The sequence below is a fragment of the Aedes albopictus genome, chromosome 3, assembly GCF_035046485.1.
Source record: "Aedes albopictus strain Foshan chromosome 3, AalbF5, whole genome shotgun sequence".
Classification (NCBI taxonomy): domain Eukaryota; kingdom Metazoa; phylum Arthropoda; class Insecta; order Diptera; family Culicidae; genus Aedes; species Aedes albopictus.
The window spans coordinates 448,531,533-448,556,374 of NC_085138.1; the positions used below are offsets into that span (position 1 = coordinate 448,531,533).

General features: G+C 42.7%; 1 protein-coding gene across 10 annotated transcripts in view; it reads left to right on the forward strand.

Moving 5' to 3' along the window:
- Positions 1–24,842, forward strand: part of LOC109425803 (ecdysone-inducible protein E75) — a 209,824-nt gene that overhangs the window by 117,408 nt on the left and 67,574 nt on the right. For all 10 annotated transcript variants that reach the window (XM_062856768.1, XM_062856770.1, XM_062856771.1 and 7 more), the window contains one exon: positions 18,579–18,667. In XM_062856768.1, coding sequence (XP_062712752.1) covers positions 18,579–18,667 — 89 coding nt within the window. The remainder of the gene's footprint in view (positions 1–18,578; positions 18,668–24,842) is intronic.

The window sequence follows — 24,842 nt, forward strand, 5'->3', positions numbered from 1 at the left end:
CCAAAAAACCCGCGCGCCTTGCAGAAGTTGAAGTTGGTGGTACACGGTCACCAGTGCATTGCCCTTCCTCCATTCATTCGCAAGCAGCAGCAGTAGCAGCGAGCTAACGAATGAGCGAGCTAAGCCAATGCCCTCGTAGCCGTGAGTCGTTGACCTTTCTCTTCCAATTCCATCCATCTATCCATCCACACTATACACTATACTTGCTACTCTCCGATGGAGGTACTCCGTGCTGTGCTGCGCTCGCTCGTTTCTTCGGTCGTTCGTTCGTTCGTTTTGCTTTGCTTGCTCGCTCGCTTACAACAGTGAACAAGCAAACGAATCAACACCAAACACGATCCCATAGTGTAAGGATATGCGGTATGGGATTGGTTTTGAAGACGGTGCGAAACGAAACGATATGCGGAAATTTTGATGTCGATGTCGATCGATGCCGATTCTGGATTCGCTCGAAGTGTCTGTGTCGCAGACTTTAAAACTACTTTTTTTTTCCTAAAATTAGTTTTATAAGCTTCTAGTTTTCCCAGAAATAATGGTTTAGGGGGCATCCATTTAGTACGTCACGCTGAAATTGGGAATTCTCGACCCCCCCCCCCTCCCCCCTTCATACGGGGTTTTCCTATACTTATTACATTGGTTGTCACACTTTCACAAACCCCCCCTCCCCCCTCAAATCGTGACGTACTTTATGGATGACCCCTTATGTTCTGTTTTAAACTTGCCTGCATATTTCAAAAACTGCAATATGGCATTTTCGTAATGGATCCCTTATTCCACAGAGTTCACATGTTACCTGGACGAAATTTTCACACCAGAAATCTGAAAACTAAACTAAGATTTCTCATTGGAGATCAAAAGCCTAAATCATTCTATAGGGAAATATTCACCAAATTTCACCAAGAACTTCTGTTATGGTTCTCCAAGTGTTTTATTGGAACTATTTCTCTCATATCTCTCCGTAACTCACACTATTTCACCTGAAACTGAATAAGTAATGTTACATTACAACGTGCATACAATTTCATTAACAAATTAACAACATATTTCTCGCCCTCAAGAAGTTCCGAGCTTCCTATCAGAAGCGCATCCAACATTTATTCAGGGGATTCTTCGACTAATATTTCTGGTACTTCTCCACGAATTTATACCTGAAGTACTCTATTTATCTGCTAAGAAGTCTTAAAGAGAAGAATCAGCGTTTTCTCTTAAGATTGCTGAACTTTTAGACTTTGACGATACGATACAAAATTCAAAAAACAACTTTCAATTAGATGAATTCCAAGGAATTTCGGTTCGGAAGCATGGCGGAATCATTCGGTATATCGCATACCCTTAATTTATAGCCTACTACTACTCCTGGCTTTGCTCCTAATGTTGTTCGAGGTTATTTGCTTTAGTGCAAGGCATACTTTGACTCACCGAAGCCCATTCCACTAACTGATAAGTTACAATTCATCAAAACATGGTTCCTTGGATCGACTCACATTGATATCATCATCTCCAGCACACATCTCCTCGCTCATTCACAACGTTCGATGAACTTGAACTTCCCCCGGGTTTCGATTATGCTCGTTGGCCGCTGCCGGGTGATGAAATTAATTTCCATCGTTCATGCGCTTCTCTGGCGACGGACGACCCTCGCTCGCTTCTGGATGGTTCTTTCCGAGAACCGGGCGCATTCAAACAGCAGAATGCATGCACATTCCCAGAGCATAAACCGTCGTTGGACGAACGTGAAGACACGGGTGACTCTCTCCCCCTCGCGTTGTTGTTGTGCCTTGGTTGAGTTTGCATTTCTACGCTCTACTACGACAACGACGCCGAAGAAGAAGCGCATGCAAGCGCGAGTAGGACAGAGAATGCCCTTGATTTTCCCTTCCTTGTTCCGCCGCTAATGAGCCTTGGCTCCACAGCACAGCATAATAAGCAGCCCCGTTCAACGAGAGGGGAGAACACCCGAGCTACGAAAACGCCTAAATGTCTGCATTTTTCGCTACACGCTCATATGTTGGCCTCGCTCGCTCGGGCGCCCACTGAGCGAGAGTGAGGTCATTCCCCGCGTGCTCGAGAATGTGAAAGATGCGTGGTGCGCGGTAAGACTCGCGTAGTTCGACCGCCTAAGAACTGATCACGGTGGTTTCTTGGCTTCTTGGGGGTATTGCCTCGAACGCAACGACCGTCCGAGGATGGGTTCAGGGATAGCCGGAAGAGTCTATTGCTGCCGCCGCTACTCGCTAGTTAACCGTGAGCGAAACGAGCGCTCGCGAGAAGAGAACGTAAATGAGCGAGCGGGAGCACGCGCCGCGAGAACATCGCGCGCGCGAGAGACCAAGAGCGCGCGGTCGAACGGTTGTTTGTGACATATTGTAAACAGTCGTGTGTTTCAAGTGCATACGCTGAACTTGAAATGGGCCGTTGACGCGAGCCGGCAGCAGCGGGTTCAAGCTCTGCGGCTCTGCGGTGAGTAAGCGAACGCGAGTTTATTGTTCCCCGCAAAGTCGTCCTACCTTGGCATTTGCGAGGCGTTCACCTCATCTGCAGAGCTCTTCCTGAAACGCACGCCAACAGCAGCTAGCTAGCTAGCTATGCTAAGCCAACGCTAATTATCAGTTTCGGGTGCTCTGCTGCACCACTCTTGTGATAACGAATCTTCAAGTACGAATCAATTCGGGGTATGATTGACGGGCTCGACCTTGCTAGTGGGTGTTCGCGCGAAAATTTGAACCGCCGTGTCGTGTCGGGGAGCGCTGAACCAGTTGAAGGTTTTGCAATTCAGCTTCAGGGACATCTAGGTTTGCGCGTTGCCGAGTCATCTGCCTCGCGCGGCCAGCTATAGATAAGTACCAAGGTAACAGGAAACAGATTAGCAGACGCGAGTCAAGAACCCGAAACATCCTTGATGTAGTCCAGTTTTGGGTTGACGGAATCAGCAGATGAAGACTGGATCGAGCCTAGAGTTCGACAACCTCTTGCAAGGGTACATCGATACGATACGGAGCTTAGTGAAAGTGAACCTATTTCTCACGCACCCAGGTGAAATACGGCGAGCAACTACTGTTTGCTCCGCAATCTTTCACAAGCTCCGCATCGATTCTCCGATCCTTCACCTTTTGTGTCGATTTCTTGGCTATGATCTGTTTCGTCACTACTTTAGGAGAGATTGAGGTAACATGCGACCCCAAAGGAACCCTAAGGATGTTGGTCATGAAACACGTTAACATGGTCATTGTAACTACTGTGGTTTGAGTGCTGCATGTATCACGGCGTTTGACTAGCTTGAGTTTAACGGAATCAATGTACATTTGACAGGTTCTGATTTTATACTCTGTGTTACTGCAGGCGGCTGTTGTGGAGCTACTCAACATTTTGGACCTTAACATTCGTTAAGCGGCACCCACTTTAGAAAAATCTGCATGATTTCAGGCCAAACATTGCAATAGGTCCTATCTGCATTTGAGAGGCTCTCTTTGTTCACTTTCTCTTCCTGTTATTACAATGTAATGATACGTTTTTCAACTACTTTTGCAGTGCAAATCAAAAGAAGATTGTTTTGACCATCGTTCTATGCAAGGAGATAATCATAGTTCAAATAAACAGCTGAGATATGACCGAAAGAGAGGGAAATCAAAGAGTGCCTCTCTTCTGCAGATTGGACCTTCAGAAATCTTTGGCCTGATTTGAGTAGTTTTGTCTGGAAAACTCTGGATCGTGTCGAAAACCTTACAAATTCCGGAAACGACTTTTGTGAAATCTATATTTGGGTAATAAAGATAAATCTAGAAGGTTGTCAACGCTGGCAAGCGAGGAGGTTTCAACAATTTTACATCAAACATTTTCATCTACCTAGGAGATATTGGAAAGCGGACCGTAAAACCTCAACGACGCATCTTGAACCGATTTCCCCTACATCACCCTCCCCAAGCTCAACACACAGTTCAATAGACTCTATGGTTGGTGCATCTAATAGCGGCCTCCCCCGTCACTTTTCACGTCGCCTCGCCGCCGTGCCGTGGTGACCGTTTTCCTATTCGACTTTTATTTACGACTTCATTTTACGACCTTCTTTTGCCTCCCACCTTCAACCGTTTTCGTAGGATCGCTCTTTCTCTCGCTGTACGCTGTAGGTGCAGTGAAAATGTTGCAAGTCAACGAACTTTTTTCTTCAGTTTCTCCCCCATTGTTTGGCGGCTGGGCTGCTTGGCACTCTCACTCTCGTTTTCTTTCAACGTAGCAACGTAGCATGCCTTGGACTTTCCTTCGCATCGCTCGTCGGTCGGCGTTGCCGCCGTCACCCCTGGCAACCGGTGTGGCGGCGAAGTCGGCGACGCGGCGATGTCTTAAAACCCTAATCGTGGTGACTGGCCGCAGCCTCCTACGACGATGACGCTCGACGACAGTCAGAGTCACTGTGGTGGAAACTGGAAATAGAGGTTAGGAAAACCGATGCTCGTTGCGTTGTTTATCTCGTCGTGTTGGGAAGAATTTGTCCCATCATCGCCTACTGCGACCGTGCACTGCCGTGCCGTGGAGGGTTCAGTGGCCTGAAGTCGTTGTTCGTCGGACGGAATACGACGGTACACAAGGGAGCGAAGGAAGGTGAAGACGAACGAAAAACCTGAATGCACGGTGCTTGCTTGCTTGCTGGAGAAAACTAGGTATCTGACCTAGCGCGGCAGCAGCAGCAGCAAGGGGCAACGAACTTCAGGTTTGTGTGTAGGGGGAAACTCTCGAAGGGAAAAGGTCGAGAAAGACACCGAAATGGAGTGTTGACGGTGAGACGACAACGATGCTGTGGGAGAAATAAATAAATCACTTTCGTTTTCTTTTCTGTGGGACGACGATTTCAATGGCAACACGGGAGCGTTTGAAAAAGGCCTACTTTTCCTGTTGGCAATATTAGGGAAAAAAATCAATTGACGACTGAAAATCGGTCATGAAAATCTCCCAATATCAGAAAATGCAACGTTGTTGTCTGACGATGTACAGAAAAATTAGTAAATATGGTACTAAAGCCCAACGTAGCGATGGTCCAAAAATACATTTTTACTCATTTTTCGATGTTTTATTGATTGTAGTTGAAAAATATAATATAATAATATTATGTTTTTTTTGAATACGTGTCCCACCCCTAACTTTAAACTCATGGTTTGAGTAAATTTATATTACCGTGTACATAAGATCGGAACAGTTTTTTGATGCCCAGTGCGAAAAACGTTGAATTTTATCACTTCAAAATCGATCTCAAATATCAAAATACAATTGTTTACCATCTAACTTATTAGGAGTTTTTTCATCAATTTACTGACTCCATTGACAGTTGACTCTGGTTATGATAGCCTTAAACGTGCATTCATGTACACCAGTTACAGAAGAAGACACAAGAGCAGGGGTTCTTAAACTTCTCTAGCCTGCGATCCACTTTTAATGGTATAGAAATTTGGCGTTCTACCTGCCTGGATTTTCGTATCATAGATACAGTAGGCGACGCTCGATACAAACGCCTTTAACTGCGAGTTCGCGAAGTGCAACTACTTTGCAGTTATCACTCCCCAATCCGTCAAAATGAAACGTCAACAGCGATACGATGTTTTACGTGTGTACTTTTGCAGCAATGCGATGTTTTCCGAATGCAGCTGGCCTGTATTCTGAAGCAATTGACAGTTCTTTGATGTATTTCAGTTGCTGCAGTGATCGAATTTCATATGATAAGTGAAACGAAAACATGTTGCAGTTACCGAACGTGTTGGGGCTGTGTATCAGAAAAAAAATATGTAGTGGAATGAACATCTCTTAAATTCATTTTTTTTCATAAGAACATGAAATTGTTTGTCTGTCGGATGTAGGGCTCCCATCTTCACAGCATTGAAAATCAGGACATTTCATGTAAATATTTTCTAAATAATGAGTAAAACTCATCGGGTTTGTTAAGAAATTTTGACCATCATTTGTCCGAAATTACTATAGCAGGACATGTCCTGACCAGGACGGATGGTAACCCAAGTCGGTGAGCATGATTTCTAATTGAGAAGCGGTGAGCATGGTCTAATTGGAAAGACTGCATCAAGTTGTCCAGCAACTTATGAAGTTTCAAACTTACTCCAAAACTTGTTAACATTCTTCCCCTTTTGAATAGTTAGTCTTGAAATCCTGGAGATAATTTTCGAAAACAAGTCCTGAACGAATTTCAGGAATTTCTTCATGAATTCTTAGATGAATTCTAGTGATTTCATCAGGAATTCTTACATGAATTTCAGGAATTTTTATCAAAATTCCGAAAATTCGTCGAAAACAGGACGAATTTGAGTTTTTTTTTAGAAATTCTTGAATAAATTTCAGGAATTTCTTCTTAAATTCTTAAATAAATTTCAGGAATTTCTATCCGAACTCAGAAAACTCGTCAATTGTCAAAAACATGTCCTAGATGGATTCCAGTAAGTTCTTCAGACGAATTTTAGTAATTTCTTAAAGAATTCTTGAATGAGTTTCAGGAATTTCTATCTGAAGAATTTTTAGAATTCTACCAAACTTAGGGCCTGTTGAAAGCTGTTGAGATATTTTTATGGGAACTATAGCAAGAATTCTAGGCGGAATTTTAAGACTTTTTGGTCTGAATTTCTTAAGAAAACTATGGTTGAGATCTTGAGATATACTCACTTAGTGTTTGGCGTAAATTCTGGCGAAAACGACGAACATTTTCTTCAAAAATCGACTAAAAATTCATCCGGGATTTCCGCTAGACATTTTCTAAAAAAAAATACAGGAAACTGTATTACAAATTAAGTCAGAAACAACAGGAACTCATTGTGAACTAAATTTCTAAAATTCATCAATCAATTTCTATACAATTGTTGCTAAAATTATAGCGCTTCCATTACTTCATGAAGTCTCCAGTAAAAACTTTCGATTTTTTTTTTCGGAAGGTCGCCTTAGAAACTCCTCTAGTAGTCGGCTTGAAACTTTTTATGCTAAGATTCCACGAAGGAAAACATGGTTGAAGATCATGAGCATTCCCTAAGAGATTACACCAGGGTTTCTACTAGATTTTTTTCCTGAGCTTTTGCAAAAGTGACCCAGCGATTGCACTACCAATTATACCTGAAGTTTCTCGAAGATTTGTAGTTCAAATTCTACTTGAAATTTGTTTAGGGACTCTGTCAATCTTTGAAATGTTATGCCACGAGCAAACACTGGCGAACATTGTCGCCCTGGCCACCACATTTGTGAGTCCGGTCCGGTCCTGCCTAACCCTTTGAAGGAACTCATTGGAGAGTGTAGCGATTGAGAGGGACACCGAGAAAAGGATCAACAGGGCATATAGCATTCGCTACCGGATAAACACAGCAAACGAAACAAACGATCAAGATGCAATGAAACTTAAGTATTGTGAAGTATTTCACACGAGTTGGTTGCGCCATTTAGAATCTTCCCCGTTACATCTTAATTTCATTACATTGGAGATGAGAGACGAAAATGATGAGAGATGAGATATGGTGATGATGATGATGAGAGATAAAAGATAAGAGATGAGAGATGCGAGTAAAGAGATGAGAGAAGAGAGATGATGATAAGAAAGAAAGAATGAGAGATGATGATGATGATGAGAGATGAGAAATGGTGATGATGCTGATGAGAGTTTAAATATAAGAGATAGAAGATTGGCGGAAGATTGGCGTGGCTGTGGTAAAAGTTAAAATAACAAAAGTGGCAAAGATATGAGGATGATGATTGATAATATCGTTTTTAAAACGAAGGCAATTGTAAGTGCAGTAAATAAAATTAAATGTAGATGAAGAGAATATTGTTAATGGAAAAAACGGCTTTTAAAATAATGAGAGAGTAGGACTAAGAGGGGATTCATACCGTGCCTCTTTGTGTCTAATTTTTCATGTGCATTGGTTACAAATTGACTGAATTTTGGTGGAAAAACGACCAGTGCGATAAACATATCGGGTGTACGCTGGATGGTCAGATAGGTCTTCTTGTTTTAAACGGAAAGCAGCTTTTTTTAAAGACACTACATCGTCTTCAACCAGACTTCTACAGACTGAACAAGCACTAACATTAGACAACGGACAAAATATATGACACCCAGTGGCCCAGTGAAGAATTTTCCGTTTGACGAAAAGTTTTCACCGACTGGAACGGGAATCGAACTCACACTCCGAGGCTTACGAAACGCCTGGATGGCTGCCACCTCTAGCCGCACAGCCACGAAGCCCACATCGTAGCATCTTTTTTGGATTACACTGTAACCTAATACTTGACAAACATAACCAAAAATACAAATTTTTAGCAGTAACTTAAGCTCTTCTCTGTCTAAACATTAATGAAATCATACTGCAAAATCCAAATTTCTTAAACCTTTCGGTAGTATATCCAAACCACCCTGGTCTAGAATTGATTACAGAACATACCTCGGACCACGATTCCAAATCCAAAGGTTCTGCAAATTCGTCAAGAACGTATTCGTAGATCTTGAGTAGGGTTAAAACCGAGATCGAAGCAGGCTGTGCACGCGAGTGGCTGCGTTTTCAAAACCGTCTGTCGGACGCGTTTTATTTGTTCCGCGTTGTTTTGAATATGATCGGCGGAATTGAGAAACGCCTGGTAGTGCTATTTCATCCATCCATGACGGAATCCTGGTGACGCAAATGGAAATCAATGATTTCGTCTCGGTAATAGAGCTTAGACTTAGCCCTTTCATTAATAACTTTCAAATTTCCGGGACACATAGGCCTTAGGGGACAAAGAGGCCTCTACACCTTTCTTAGGTGTCCAATCAATCTTCTTTTCCCATCCCACAGCTGTTGCAAGGACGTGGCCAGGACAACTTTCAACCATTTGACGGTTGCGTCAATCTTGTCTTAGAGACAGTGATTGGCCCGAAGCTTCTGTGTTTTGGAAACCCTCATAACAACGGTCTAGGACTGTACCATCTACGAATTTGTGCGACTTGCTCTATCCTTCAACCCCCAGTACCGAGTACCAAAGTGGGTCGTGACTCATAGTTTGAGAAACATTGCACTAGATTGCAGCACGTGACAAACTTTCGGTTTCATCCATGTCCAGTAGTTGTTGGGAATTTTACAACCTAAACGACGACACAAGCCTCCGTCCCGTCACGACGAACTCAGACAGAGTAACAACGTTGTTGATCCGGTTTGACACGCGGTTCGATTGATCAATTTTCGATATCTTTCACCGCAGTTGGCCAGTCAGTGGCCGTGCGAGTACCACAGCCTACTACCACGATCCACGCTCATTGTAATGTCAAAGACCTCTCTCGCTCGTCGTTGTTCGGATGAATTAATGAATATAAAACACACCAGCAGAGGCGGAGAAAAGAAAGCCCCAGCCCCAACATAAACTGCGCCGGGCGGCCAACATTGCCGCGTCCGTTACCCGCGGGGAGCTGCAATGTATACAAAACATTTTTCTGACCGGAGTCGGAGTCGGAATCGGAACGACATGGTGAATGAACGAAAAAAAAACTTTTACTTTTCACTTTCATTTGGGCGTCTTCGTGCCATTATTATTTTTTCGTGGCTTGCTTTGCCTTCGCGGCCCGCGTGCGAATCTATGCTCTGCTCTATTGGAAATTGGATAAGACGACGACGTTGATCATAGTCGGTGGCGCTGCTTCTGCGGGAAAAGTGCAAACTGCGCGAAAACCGAAACTGAGAGTGAAGCGCAGCCGCGCTGTCGAGCCGAGAGGGTAATGACACCTGGCGGGAAAGTAGCCAAAGAGCAATGCTCGCTATTTGGGCTAGTGGTGCCTAGTGAAAGGAAAACTTTTCGCTTCGTTGTTGGCTGCTGTTTTAATGGGGCTCCCAAACGCAGCGCCCAATTAAGTTGATTGCTCTCGGGTCTCGGATCGGATATCGAAACCGAAGCCCTGGGTTGGACACTTGGGAGGTTTATGGAACTCCTCTGGTGGTAGGTGAGGGGAGGTCATTCATCTCGCTACGATGGTAGTTGATTGACCGACTTCAGGGCCAACGACCCCCCTTCGAGCCGAGCAGCCGTGTGAACGCGTCCAACGACCGGGGAAAAGCGACGATCATCGAAGTAGCCATGTGCCTAGGCCTATAACCTAGTGATACCGAAATTCGACACGGATATGCGGATCGGTGCGGATTTCACTTTTTCGCGCAATGCACAATGGTGGAGCGGTGGCGCCACCGCTGCTGCGCTGGCGATTGCGATTGTGGGGCATTTTTCACTTTCCTCGGCTGGCCGATTTTCTCCATTGCGCTGTGTACGCACGCACATGCACCAATAACAGTGCGGGATTGATCGATTGAAAGTGAAAATTTCACGTGGTTCGGGAGTTATTGTGGCATTCGTGGGGATTTGCGCACATCACGCACGTATATGCAAGAAATATGCGCCAATTGGCGCATTCAAATCATCCTGTCAGTGAAACAAAAAGTCAAATCAAAGCATGCTTGCAAAATGAATTGCTCTGGAAAGCAACAACATACAATAATGATTTTCGGCGTCGCATCCAAGGCATCCTTGAGACGATTAGTGATACTTCAGTGAAAATAAGTAGAACTGACAGATGCGGTAGCTGTTTAATCTTCCATAAAACGGGTTTTTCCATTAATCATAGTATAAACGCTGTGCCCATTTCGAAGTATCAGATTGAACCAACTTGTTTTGCCAAGGTATTCTACAACGCAATACGGAAGGTCATTTTTCGTTAGAGGAGTTGTCTACTGGAACGAATTACCACGAGATATTTCTACTATTGTCGGTAAAGCAGCCTTTAAAAAAGGTGTTGAGAAATTTTCTAGTTGTTTTTGTCTATATTGTATATGTAGTTGTATGATTGTTCGTTTCTTTTTGTAAAGTAATTAATGATACATCCCTAAAAGTATTGCCACACTTCGTTAACTATTATAGTCGCTTATAACGAGAAAAGATGTAAGTCTTATGTTACGTATAATAAATAAACAGAAACAGAAACGTCGCTTCATTACTGTGGTAGTTTGGTACATCAGTAGGCCATGCTAGTCTGGAGATCCTAGGTCTGGAGGATCATTATTATTACAACTGTCAACTGGACAAGTACCACAATCACTATAAGAATTAGGCATATGAGACTACACTGTTTGATTATGGTACCAATCGTGCATCATTTATGACGTGTCATATCAGCGAATGACGTGAACAACAACTGTGAAACACCTCCGGAATCCGGATGCTGTAGCGCACCGTACATAGCCTTTCCAGCAATGCGGAATTGAGTTCGGACACAACCCTTCACAGTTCTTCTCAAAATCAATCAATTAACACAGAACAAACATTCTTTCACCCGCCCGCAGAAGAACCAGAAAAGTTGTTATGGGCTTGTTCACAAATGTCATAACGCTAAAGGGGGTGGCTGGGTGTCCTTCATGGTGTTACAGCTCGAACAAAATAAAATTTTCCCCATATAAACAGTGTTACCAAGGGGTGGGTGGGTGTTGAAAATGACTAATTCTAGCGTTATGACATTTGTGAATGAACCCTTATAAACAACTTCTCTAGGGAGAACCATCCGGAGGGCGTAGCACCGGTTAAACCGACAGCGAAATCGCGGAAAAAAAAAGAAAAAGAAACTGACGGGAGAAACAAAATGTGACAACGCGACTGCACGCGGCAACGCCTTCTGCGTTTTTCTAAGTTTTCTACAATGATTGAAGAAACATTCGAATATATAGCATTTGACTCCTGCCAAACAGTAGTTCATGTCGTAGTCAAAACAAACATTTTTCCGCATAATAATGGAGTTTTTTACTGGAGGCTTGTAATTCCGGGAAGAAGTTGCAGATTTTTCAGGATAATTATTTGGAAAGCAAGTTAAACCAGAAGAAACCTAAATAACAGTGCTGAAGAAACAAGAGGCTGGCTCTTAAATCAAGCAGATATCTCCGGCAAGTCGACGGTTTTGATTAAGGTGACACAAACTTCAGGTGGATGCGGTTGAATCTGGAAGTCCAAACTCATCCAGAAACACGAAACACTACACGAGGATTTCTCCAGAAATCCCTGATTAAGGAATTCATTTAGGAACCCTCTAGGAATGCTTTCTAGGATTTCATGCAAGATTTCTGCCGTATTTTTAAGGCATTTCTCTTGGCATTCCTCTCACAATTTTTCCGGAATCCTATAGGCAGTTTTTCCAAAACTTAGGCAATTCTTTCTGGGATTCCTCTATGAAAATTTACCTGATGTTTAACCGTTTTCGCCTTGATATTTTAACAAGGGTCTTACAGGAGCTCTTTCCAGGATTTCTCCCATAGTTCCTCCTGCGGTTTCTTCAAGAAGCTTTCTTGTGATTTTCCCAGGGATTATCCAGAGAAATTCTCTTAGAGTTTCTCCCGATGTTCCTGTTGCATTATTTTGTGCACTTCGTTCCTTGCGTTCCTCGCGGTATTTTTCCTAGACGTTACATAGGAGTTATTCCTCAAATGAAATCTTTCAAGACTTCTGCCACATTTTTACGGCACTTTGTTGGTATTTCTCCTATGAAGTCTCCCAGAAATTCTTCCGGATACCTATCGGATTTTTTTCCAAAATTCCAGCAATACTTTAGGGATTTCTCCATGAGAATCTGCTCGGGTGTTTTTCCTGGGATTTCTCCATTTTTTTTACAGGAGTTATTCCACTCAAGTTATGTCCACTCAAGTTTCTTTCAGGATTTCTTCAAGAGCTCGCAGTTTTCTACAGTAGAACCTCTGAGGATTTCTCCAAGAAGTTTCCCCGGTGTTGATACCAGAATACCTGACGACATTTCTTTCGGAGTTTCTTCTGTAATTTCTTCAAAAAATCATTACGAGCTTCCTCTAGAACTACTCTCGGTAGTTCTGGAGGAGTTTCTCCTGGAGTATTTCTTGAGCTTAGTAAGATTTCTTATAAAGTTTCATCTGAGATGTCCTGAAGTTTCTTCGAGTTCGAGTTCCTTCTGGATGTCACTCAGAATTTTCCCCATAGACAGTTTCCAAGATTTAGGGATTCCCCAATGTGAATCTTCCAGGATTTCTGACTAATTTTGCCTTTTTATTGTGTGAAATTCCTTACAAGAATTTCATCCAGTGGTCCTGCTGCTAGTCACTCGCGAGATTTCCTGCGTTTTCTCCAACAAATTTTTGAAGAATTTCCTCAGGGTTTATCACAGCAACAACGGATTTCTCTTAGAGTTTGACGAGACTCCTTTTAAAGTATTTTCTGCGATTCTTTCCGGCATTCCTCCCTGGGTGTCCTAAGGAGTTCTTTCCGGAATTCCTCCTAGTTGTTCTACGGAAGTTACTCCTGGAATGTCTGCTAACTCAAGTACCTCTTAGGATTTCATTGGGATTAGGAGCTGTTCATGGGTTTTGTGAAGGAGTTCATTCCAGGATATCTTCCAGAGGATTCCCCCCCAAGTGAGATTGCTTTCGGAGTTTCTCCTATAATTTATCATGAATTTCATCTAGAAAAGCCACTCCCTGGATTATTTCGCTAGGAGTTTCTCCTTGGCTAGGAATCTTGCAAGATCTCTCTAGAAGTTTCACCTGAAACTTCTCTCCGAGTTTCTCCCGAAACATCTCCTAGAAGATTCATTCCGGTGTTGCTCCCGGGATGTCTCTCAGAGTTTCTCCCATTCAGAGTTTTTTTTGGGATTTCTACTGGGATAAGTAATTGTTACTACATATTTCTCAAGGAGTTCTTCCTGCGATTTCTTTCTGGGGATTTTACAGGCTGTGCCTCGTAGTTGTTTCTGAAATTTTGAGCTGTGATACTCATAAAGATTTTTCTTTGAGTTTCCGTACATGGAGTACTTGCTAGAATATTCCATCCTGGAATACCTGCTGGGATAGCCTACAAAATTTTTGGTAAGATATTCGAGCTGAAACATCAAAAAAACCTGGTGGAATCTTGCGAAGGATTTTGGGAATAACTATTGGAGAAATTATAAGACGAACTTTGGAATCCTGAGAAAAACTGGGGCATTTTAGGGAAAAACTTATCACAAGAAGAAATATTTGGAAAATTCTCAGAAAAAAACTATGTCATTATTTGAGAAAAATGTCCGTGAAAACAACGGTAGAAATTCCGCGGGAACTCCACGGTAAATCTCGGAAAATACTTTGAAATATTGCTGAAAGCACCCTAGCAGAAGTCTCTCGAAAAACTCTGGGAACAGTATCGGCAAGATCTAGTAATCTCGCGTGGAAATATTAGAGGATTTAAGGAGACGTGTAGCAGAAATTCCCATGTAGGAACTACTGGGGAAATTTTCCGAGGGACTCCAAGGTTAATTCAGAAAATATTTTGGGATAAACCCCGGAAATCCCGGAAAATTTCGAGAAATCTCTGAACGAGCTTTGGGAGTAGTACCGGCAAAGTCTCTAGAAGAAATCCCGAGAGGTAATTCTGCAGAAGGCCCGTGAATAAACTCTGGATGCAAATCCTAGAAAATCATGGATGGAATCTTGGAAGATACTCCTGGTAGAATCCAGTTAGATACCCAAAATACTTTGGGATAAGTCCTTGGAAGAACTTCTACTCAAGCATTGCAAACATTTCAGGAGAAACTGTTGAAGAACTATCCCGGAAATCCCTAAACGAACTTTGGGAGGGAAATTGGTTAGAACTTCCGGAAGCAGTCCTCCGAGATACTCTGGGAGCAATCTTTTGAAACAATCCCGAGATGTACTGCTGCAAAATCTCCGTAAAAGCTTCAGAAGGAGCTGGAAAATCTTGGAATGAACTATGAGAGCAAATCTGGGAAAATTCTGGATGAAATCTTGGGAGAACCTCTTGGAGAAATCCTGGAAGATAAACCAACAAAGCTTTATGAAATATCTCTGAATGTATCACGAAATATTTTTTTACGAAACTGAGTAAGAATATGAAGAACGAATTGCGGTAGAAATTCAAGGAAAAATCACGGAAAGAATTACAGGAAAACTGCTACAGGGAGTAATTTCGGAATGGATTCTGGAGACCTTGGGTTTTCTCCAGTGTTTGCTAGTATACAACAGAATAGCCAGGACTATATTGGTACCATGGTAGATTTCTGAGATGATCTCTAAACAAATCTCTGAAGGAAATTCTAATCCCTGAAAGAGTCCACGAGATCATGGGTTTTCCCCAGCGGTTACTAGTATTCAACGGAACAACCAGATCAATATGGACCGTTTTTTTAGAAATTTTTAATATTTCATAATTTTCATAATAATCGTAATTTCCAAATTTCCTTCGGATTTACACCGGAATGCCAACACTAGTACTTCACCTTTAGCAACTTCTTGAGCTGATTACTCCAAACTTGTAGCAAATACTAATTCTGTAGTGTAGTGAACTCGTGTTTAAATACGAACATATTTCACCACAAATAGCATGCTTCCACAATCCGCAGTAAGCAATCGAAACCGCGGGGATGCCTACTAGTTCCTGGTTGTCATCATGTTGGTTTCTTCTGTGAGTTCAGCTGGTCTGGCAATACTGGAGCAGTGATGCCAGATTCTCGGAAATTTAATCATGGGATGATTTTTTTCATGGCTATCTACGTTGCCTTTTGTGCATAAACTTTTTCCGAAGATTTTTCCTACCTTAATGGAATGTTCTATGCAATCTATGTCCTTTTGCAATCATTTATACCTTTTTGTAGAATAGAATACTGCTTTTGAAATTTGGTTGAGAACTCTGTTCACGGATTCTACAATCTTAATAACCAAAGTCTACTCATGTGCGTGTATGCTTTGAGCGTCAAATAGATCTCCATTTCTGGGCCCATAACCTTTCGAACATCTTACTCAAGTGAAACAGGTGAATACAGGTGATTACACTTGACCACTTACGAATATTTCAATGAAATAAAGACTGCCCCAGAAAGTATGGACGCACCTAGTCTTCAGTTGTCTGAGCCTGATCGATGGTTCTTGTTTCGGGCTTCGTTTTGGCTGTTTCTGCTTACTATAGGATCATAAATTCAAATGTCCTTTGCCACGATGAACATTGGAATTCAAAATGGGAACTTTTTTGGTCATACCTCGTCTGTGTAAGTTAGATGGTTTTTTCTTGTGCTCAAATACTTTCACTATTTGTTGATCTAAAGGAGAGTTAAAAAGATCTTATTTTTTTACCAAATTTTTGCTTATGCTTAAACGTGTTATCCCCATTGTGTTTACTGATTGTTGCTTGCTCGGTTTTCTCACTTACACCCACCATATTTTGCTCATTTTCTAAATGACCTTCCAAGCTCTGTACATCGTTTGTGCACATTTTTTCGATGATGTTCCACTGAAAGTTCATATATTTTGAAACTAACTATTGGAATCACAAAAACCACTAAACAAATGCTGAGAAAATAGGTTGACCAACAGGATGTAGCTTTCAAAAAGAACTAGCCATCAATAGTTTTGAAATGCCAGTATTTTCTTACTGCGTCCATACTTTCTGGACCGGTCTTTAAACAAATGAAAAAATAGACACAATCGGCATCAAATTTACAGCCTTATTGATTATCACGTTCCCATCAGTTTACCAATCAATCCAATTCACTGCAGAAAACGCACGTGAATCCATTCCGATCACCTCCAATCGAGCCCTGATTCCGTGCGCGATCGCAAAAATCGATAATAATTTTTAGAAAATCCAAACCGTGCGCAAACTGACTCAGTCACAACAATCGAAAGTGCTCGTCTCCGCATATCGCACAGCTCTACTAGCCTAATTAGCCGCCAGGCAGACCATGCCATGGCGTTTGTGGGAAATCGAATCACTTTCTTTCGGATTGCGCTGAACCGAAAATCCGATGATGAGATAAAAATGAAACACAATCGATAATAATGATGATCATAAACGCCACGCCACGCCAAGAGGAGAAAATTGACCGAGCGTGGCCGTGGCCGGCAGGGATTGGAAAAGTCCGTCCGCCAGGTGTAGCAATCGCACATCACGCGCACCAGCGCAGTTGGCCATGATTTATCACTCAATTAGCGCCGGTGAAGCCGGAGTCGAAGCAGCGACCGATCGTCTCGCGCGAGCAGTCCCGACACACCGAGAGAAAGACGAGAAAGGAAGAATTTCCGAATACGGGAGAAAGTTGTTTATCGGCGGGGACGGAGGGAAGGCTCCCCCTGGCCTGGGGGGTTATATAATGTTGTATAACACGGGAGAGTCAGTCAAAGTCAGTCGAAGAAAGTTGGTGGGAAGGAAGAATGGGATGACGATGGGATTATATAAGGGAAATGAGAGAACTAGTCGATAAGCGCGCGAGAGCACGCGCGAAGAAAGTAGAAAGCGCAAGAACCCGAGTGTTGATTGCTTGAGGAGATGCGCGGCGCGCACAGGTAGCATTAGACGAAGAACAGGAGGATGAAGAACAGTGCGTACCAAAACAAAATCACGTTTCGGTCCAGCGGGGATTCGATCGATCTTCGACGCGGTGAGGAAGGGAGGAATTTCTCCGCTTTCTTTTCGATTTTGTTTTTACTTTCACCGGGTGTCGATCGGATCGGTTGGATAGGGTCGCTCTCTTGACTCTTGAGAGAGAGAGAGTGGGAGAGCGGGAGAGCGAGCGAGCACGCACGCGAGTGAATGACCGCTGTTGATCGGTCGATGGATCGGTCCTCGATCCCAGTAGGTGCAGTACAACGAGGAGTTTTCACTTTCAGGATTAGCTTGCTCGCGCTGGTGCGGATCTAATACGCTCGCTAGTCATCGCAGCAGGCCGTTGCATCAGTGGTAATGACCGCTGGTTGTTGTTGTTGCAGTAATCGTCGGTTGGGTGCAACCACTTAGCAGTTATAATTGAGCTTTGCTTTCGCTTTTTACTGCGAATGCAATGGAGTTTCAATACAATGCTCTTCGAACGTACATACATTTAGTATATTTCCTATCAACAAATTCACAAGTTCTCGTCATGCTAGAAGTAGGATTCAAATGCGTTTAAACCCCTGAACCACATTAAAAGCTCTTGTAAATGCTCCTGAATCCTTCAGAAATCCCTGAAACGCTCCCTCGGAAATTCTCCTCTAACCTGTTGAGACACCCTGAAACGCATTTAGATCCCCTTGAACCCCCAGGGAACTGCTCTCAATACTCATGAAACTCTAATAAACCTTCTGAAACGCCTTGAAATCCCTCTGAAACCTCTTCGAAGTCTCCCTGATACACTCTGAGACCGTTTGAAATCACCCAGTGTTCTCTGACACCCCATTGTAACTTCCTGAACCTCCTGAAATGTCTCAAAACTTCCTGATCCTCCTTGAATTCCCTAGAAGGTTCTCTGATGTATCTTTAAAACTACTCTGATTTTCGTTTGGCTCCTCTTAACCTTCCATTAAGTGCCGTATGCACTTACCTTGAAATCCCCTGGTCATTCTCTCCTAAACTTTTCTGTAACCTTGAAATCTATTTAAGTAATGTTCTGAGTCTTGTGGTAATGAATCCGTTTAGGTTAAAATTGGATTTATGAAGCTCCGACTTCTTGAACTCATCTTCAAACAATTGAGAAGCATCGTTGCCCATATGACCTCGCATTCAAATTACATACAACAAAATTCTGATCTTTCCCCTTCACCCCTTTTCTCTCATTCCAGAATTCGACGGAACCACCGTACTGTGCCGTGTGTGCGGTGACAAAGCTTCCGGCTTCCACTACGGTGTGCACTCCTGCGAAGGTTGCAAGGTAAGTGAATGGCCTGTACCAAGTACAAACGAGGGGGGTCATGTAGGTCGTATCAATCGAATGACCCCTCACTCAACGTGGGTCAGATCGACGAGTCGTTCTGGGGTGCTTTGACCTGCAGCGCGGTTTTGAACCGCTACGTTTCGTTCGTTCCCTTCTCTGTTGTTGTCGGTAGAATGACGCGCGAAGGTTGTTGTAAACGTGTAGAGGAAGGAAGCGAAACGGGGTGACGACGAGTGCATATCATCGACCGACCGTGTCAGACGCGAACGCAGAGCGTGGACGAGGAAACGTCAGCAGGCGGAGGTGGAGGATGAAAAAGAATGGGCACATTGACCGAATGATGATGTCTCACCACGCTGCGCTTGCTTGGATGGATGGATGACTTGCGTTGCCTGCTTTGATGGCACCTCACGCGTCCGTCTGTAGTGGAAAATGTGTCGATGATGATGACAATGTGCGGAGGGCAAAGAACGTTCGTTCGTTCGTCCGTCCACCCGCCTACTGCGATGGGGAGCGTTTCGTCATCGCCTCGCCATGTTAGCACGCTACGGCCTACGATGACTTCTCTCGTTGATGCACTGCGGGAACGAGGTGGCGAACGACCGGCTATGAGGTGAACGGATGGAAATACCCTTGAATGAATCACGTCGTCGACGTCGACGACTCGACATCGCATCGGTGCGGTGTGTTGTTGTTTTGAAACTGGCCTCAAAAACGAACGGAGCTTTTCCAACGACTCCGATTTGTTTACTGTTAACAAAGTTCTGACTGACGGCCGGCAGCTCTATGCGTGTTGAAGCGCGCGGCACTGCGCGCGCTGAGCTATAAACAAGGCGACGATGACGATGGTTTAGGACGGTCGTGGGGTGCGAGGAGGGGTGCAACGCAACAGCGGAATGTGAATACGAGTTAGTAGTTTCTCCTACTTTGTTTAATCACAGTTTATTGACTCCTCGGCAGCACGTAGGTTAGTGACCGATCGCGCGCGCTCGTTAAGTGTCTAGAGCTGCTGCTGCGGCTGCCACAGAGAGCCATGGACAGGCGTTGAACTTGCCACTGGTGCCGCCGAAGCAGTGTGTGAAGTCTTTTCTATTTTTCAAGCAGCTTAGCTCTAGCGGTGGCCTGCTTGGATTCATTTTTTTAGGTTATGCTGGATTAGACTCGCGTCGCGAGCGAACGAAGTAGGCAATGGAAAAGGTAAAGGTTTTTGACCGAAGAAAAGTGGGGACCAAGTAGTAGTAGGCGCTGCTGGCTGCCGCGCCGAGGGAAAACTTGATGGCCTACTGCGGTGGGTTTTGGTGGGCATGATGATGATGCAATCTTGGCATTGTTTGCCTTTTGTGACAAACATTGGGTAATCAATGACTTCCTCTTCGTTGGATAATATGCCTGAATGAGGGTGTCAATTGTCAACAAAATCGATTTGTTATGATTCTTGTTTCCAACTTGAACTTTTACCGTTCTACCCCGGTCATGCGACACTTTTTAACGCGTACCCTGCTCATGCGATATTTATCGAATTAAAACATGTTCAAATGTCATTGCGATATACACATTAAACGTGATACCATCAAATATTGCGCTATACTCGCAGCCGCAGCTGCTTCTTTATCAGAATCTTCTAGCCGCTGCTTCCGGAAGTTATGATTCGACTCCCTAAATACCTAAAAAGCATCCGGCCAACAGTTGTGAAAAGAACGAATTTCACAACTTCTATATTTTCTTAATTGGGTTGAAAAACAAATTTTTAAATCAAAACAATAATAGATTTTTCAATTTACAATGCATAAGGCAATGTAGGGTGACCAGTGTATCGAACTAAAACCCCGGTGGTTCGACAACAGTATGGTGTCTATGGTCCATACGTTCTAGCAAAGTTTTGAGGCTAGTGAACTCCGTTTTTTTTTCGGAATCGCCTAGTAATGAGTTGCATCGCAAATAACCTCAAATGAACGTTAGCTTAGCCGCCGGTTTGGAAGTTTCTGGGTTTTTCGACCCAGAGCGAACGAAGAAGGCAATGGAAAACAAGACAAAGGTTTTTGACCGTTGAAAAGTGTGGGGAGTCGAGTAGTAGGCGCTGAGGGAAAACTCGTCGAATGTCCACTGCGATGCGAGTTCGGCTGGATATGGTGATGCAATCATCGCTATTGTTTGCATTTTTATGATTCTTGTTTTTCAATAGAAAGTTTTTTTTGTCAATTTTTGTATCCGAACTGTACATCCGGAATAATATGGTGCCTTATTTCACATCAACTCTGAAGATCAAGTATGAGATAGTAGTTGTCAAATCTAGAAATTCCTCCCGTAATCCTTGCTGGAATCTGCCCAAAAATTCCCGCAGTGTAGTTTTTATTTCTACAGGAATTCTTCCGGAAATCCATTCCGGAAATGCTACTGGAATCGATTCAGGAATTTCTCCAAGAATCATTCCAAGCATTCCTCTAGGAACTCCGCTTGATTCAATGATTGTAATTCATTCACCTTTTCCAGGAATTCCTCTATGAATCCCATTAAGAATTCCTTCGGAAGAAATTCCTTTTTCTCTAGGAATCCTCCAGGTGAATTCCTCCAAAAGTTTCCCCAGGAATTCTTCCAGAAATCCCTTCAGGAATTTCTCTAGGCATCGCTTTAGGCATTCGTTCAGGAATGGCTCTAGGAATCCTTTCAGGAATTTATCCAAAAAGCCCTCTAGAAATCCCACCTCTTTTAATCAATTCCAAGCATCCCTCTAGGAGAATTGTTTCGGTAATTCCTTCAGGAATCCACCTAGGACACCTCCAGGCATTCCTCCAGTATCTCCACTTGCAAGTTTTCCAGGAGTCCTACCAGGAATTCATTCAGCAACTTCTCAAGGAATTCCTCTATGAATCCCACTAAGAATTCCTCCGGAAGAAAATCCATTCCAGAATTTCTAAATGAACCGCTCTAGGCATTTACCTAGGAATCCTCCAGATGAATTCCTCCGAAAATTTCCCCAGGAATTCTTCCAGAAATCCCTTCAGGAGTCGCTTCAGGACATTCAGGTATCGCCTTAGGCAATCGTCCAGGAATGTCCCTAGAAATGCTTTTAGGAATTTATCCCAAGAAGTCCTCTAGAAGTCCCTCCACTTGTAATTCCTCCAGGAATCAATTCTGAGCATCCCTCCAGTAGAACTGTTTCGAAAACTGCTTCAAAAATCGCAACAGCAAATTTCCCAAGGTATTTCGCTAGAAAACGCTCATGGAATTCTTCCAGATGATGAATCCTTCCAAAATTTTCCCAGCAATTCTTCCACGAATTCTTCCACGAATTTTTCCAGAAATTCTTCCACGAATTCTTCCAGAAATCCCTTCAGAAGTTCCTCCAGGAATTGCTTCAGGAATTTCCCTAGGTTTCGCTTTAGGCAATCGGCCAGGAATGTCTCTAGAAATGCTTTCAGGAATGTATCCCAAGAAGTCCTCTAGAAGTCCCTCCTCTTGTGATTCCTCCAGGACTCATTACGAGCATCCCCTCTCCAGGAGAATTGTTTCGAAAACTCCTTCAGGAATCGCAACAACATCACATTTTCCATGGAATTCCTCCAGGAATGCCTCCTGGGATTCCGTGAGGGATTCCGTGAGGGATTCCTTCTGGGATTCCGTGAGGACTCCCTGAAAGCATTACTCCAGGAAGAACCCCACGAATTGCTTCAGAAAATCCTGACCTCGCAACAGGCAATATTTTAGCAATTCTTTCCAGAATCGATCAAAGAATTCCTCTACTAGAACTTTTTCAGCAACACCTCCTGGCATCGCTCAGGAAAAGCCCAAACAATCAACCACAGTGGACTCTCTGTCTTAAGAATTTGACATAAATTGGCAAGTTCCTTAATGCAGTTTCATCCATTTCAACACTACAAGAACACCACATAGTTTGGGAATCCTGTTGCACAATTAAGAATCATTCGAAACTTCTAATTTCTACAAAAAAAAAACCTTGGAGATATTGCCACTATGATACTCTAGCAGAATTATAAGAATTGTCTTTGAAATTTAACCAAACCGTATATTAAGCGTTACAGCAAGCGTTAGAGAAGGCAATGCTAGATGAAAATCTTCGTTTATTCTATCTACTGTGGACCTTCACCGGATTAGAAGATTACCACACTTTCGATAGTTTTTTTTTTTCGAAATTCCGAAATTCCGAAATTTTGCTGAAATTTGGTATACTGAACTATTTTCTGGAATTCAAGCCACTGAACTTCATATTTAGCGTTTAAATCAAACCGAAATTGCAAACTACGAGCAGTAATTGAACTAATCTTATTCAAAACATGTAAAAAAAACTGAAATTTTACCAAATTCCTAAACTTTTTTGTGGTAAATTTATAACAACAAAACCGAGTTCAGCACACAGGCAAGTAGCTTATACTTCGGACTAACGCTCATCGTACGAGAGTTTGTAATTAAGTTGAGAAACCCCATTTCTAGTAACAAGGATACCGATTCTTCAAAAGAGTATTTGTATATTTCCTCCCACTAGTGGAACGCGATCCATAGTTTGAGAAACGCTGGATTTAGGCGATCAAAATGATGCAATTTCACATCAAATTAGACAATCTAGGTGTTTCTTTTCAAAATGTATACTTAAAAAAACGGTGTATCCTACTGTTGTTACATTGTTGCTGCCTTTGTTTGTGGAACTGAACATTGCCCGCAGTATCTTTAACTTCGGAACAGATTGTTTCACATTGTTGTTTTATGTAAAATCGACCCAAGAAGTGTCTTAAAACCACCATAAAACCCAAAATAAATGTTTTTTGAATTTTCCTAAAATATATGAAAGCCAAGGAATACTCCCACATGACAGTTTTAATGAAAAGGATCTTAAATCTGTTATAAAACCAAATATTAATCGTTTTGGTTTTATGACGGTCTTCAGAGCATATTTAAAACTAAACATTGAGAGTTTTATGAAATAATCATGAGTCCTAAGAACGAAACTGAAACGGATTTGCTGCGACATCATTTGCGCAAAACGCTTGCACAACATATTTTCTCAAAACATAGTATGCCTTGATCTAGTTACCGATCGATCGCCCAACTAGCTCCCTTAGTTAGGCAGGCTGGCTGACCAGACCACTCCGTTAACCTTCAGCTTCAGCTGGTCACGTTGCGCCTTTCTAACTGCATAATCCACACACCAAGAACCATGTCTATTACCCAACATGCACAAACTTGTCCGTGTCCAATGCTTGTGTCCAATGCTGGCGGGCGACCATCGTCAGCCAGTCGTCGTTGGCCAATGTTCCATAAAATATCCGATTCTATTGCCTGTGCGGTACGTTTTTCATCCGAACGGCGGTGGTAGTTCAATGCCTCCTGCTCATAGAGACCCGCCGCATAGGTTATTCACTCGCGTTCGTACACTGAAAAATTAATGTGTAGAAAAGTTGTCATCGTCTTTACTTGCTGTTGGATCGTTTTGATTACAAAACTTGTTACGTCCCAATTGTAATTCTCGCCCAAATTTACTTTCGTGTAGGTTTTTTTTTATTTTGATGAAATCTTTTTGAGTTCTTTTATTTCTCCGTGTATAATTTCAGAGAGCCAAACATTTGAAAAGGGCCAATTGACGACATTTATGTTTTTATCAATCGTTTGTTTCTCGAAGATCAACATACATTTTTACAGTTTTTCAAGTTGTATTGACTAGAAAACAGAACTCGAGCTTGTACACTGAAAAAAAAAACAACGTGTAGAAATTGAGGTTCTTTTGTTTACAAAAGAAGTTGAAGTTCTTTCGATTACAAATGCTGTTTCGCCAAAAACGTCCATCACTCCGAATGTGACTTTCGAATGTTTACAAGGAGGAGGACGAAATACGAATCGTGTTTATTTGAAAACATTTGTTTCTCCGTGTATGATTCCAGACAGTCAAACTTTTAAAAAGGGCCAAATTATAACAATTTTATTGGTGATTTGTAAAAAAAAACGAAAATTTCCAATTTTCCAAATTGTAATGACTGATTACTCAGCAAAATTCCATGAACCCAACATAGCATTCACCAAGGGGTCCTAACCACAAACCCTCTCCGCACAATATGCTCTGTCTGTACTCCGCCATTCAATGACTCCGTTCAGGCAACCCAACCGAACAACACCACAAAGCCAAAAGTGGAGAAACTCAAAGGCCGATAAACTTCATTGATCG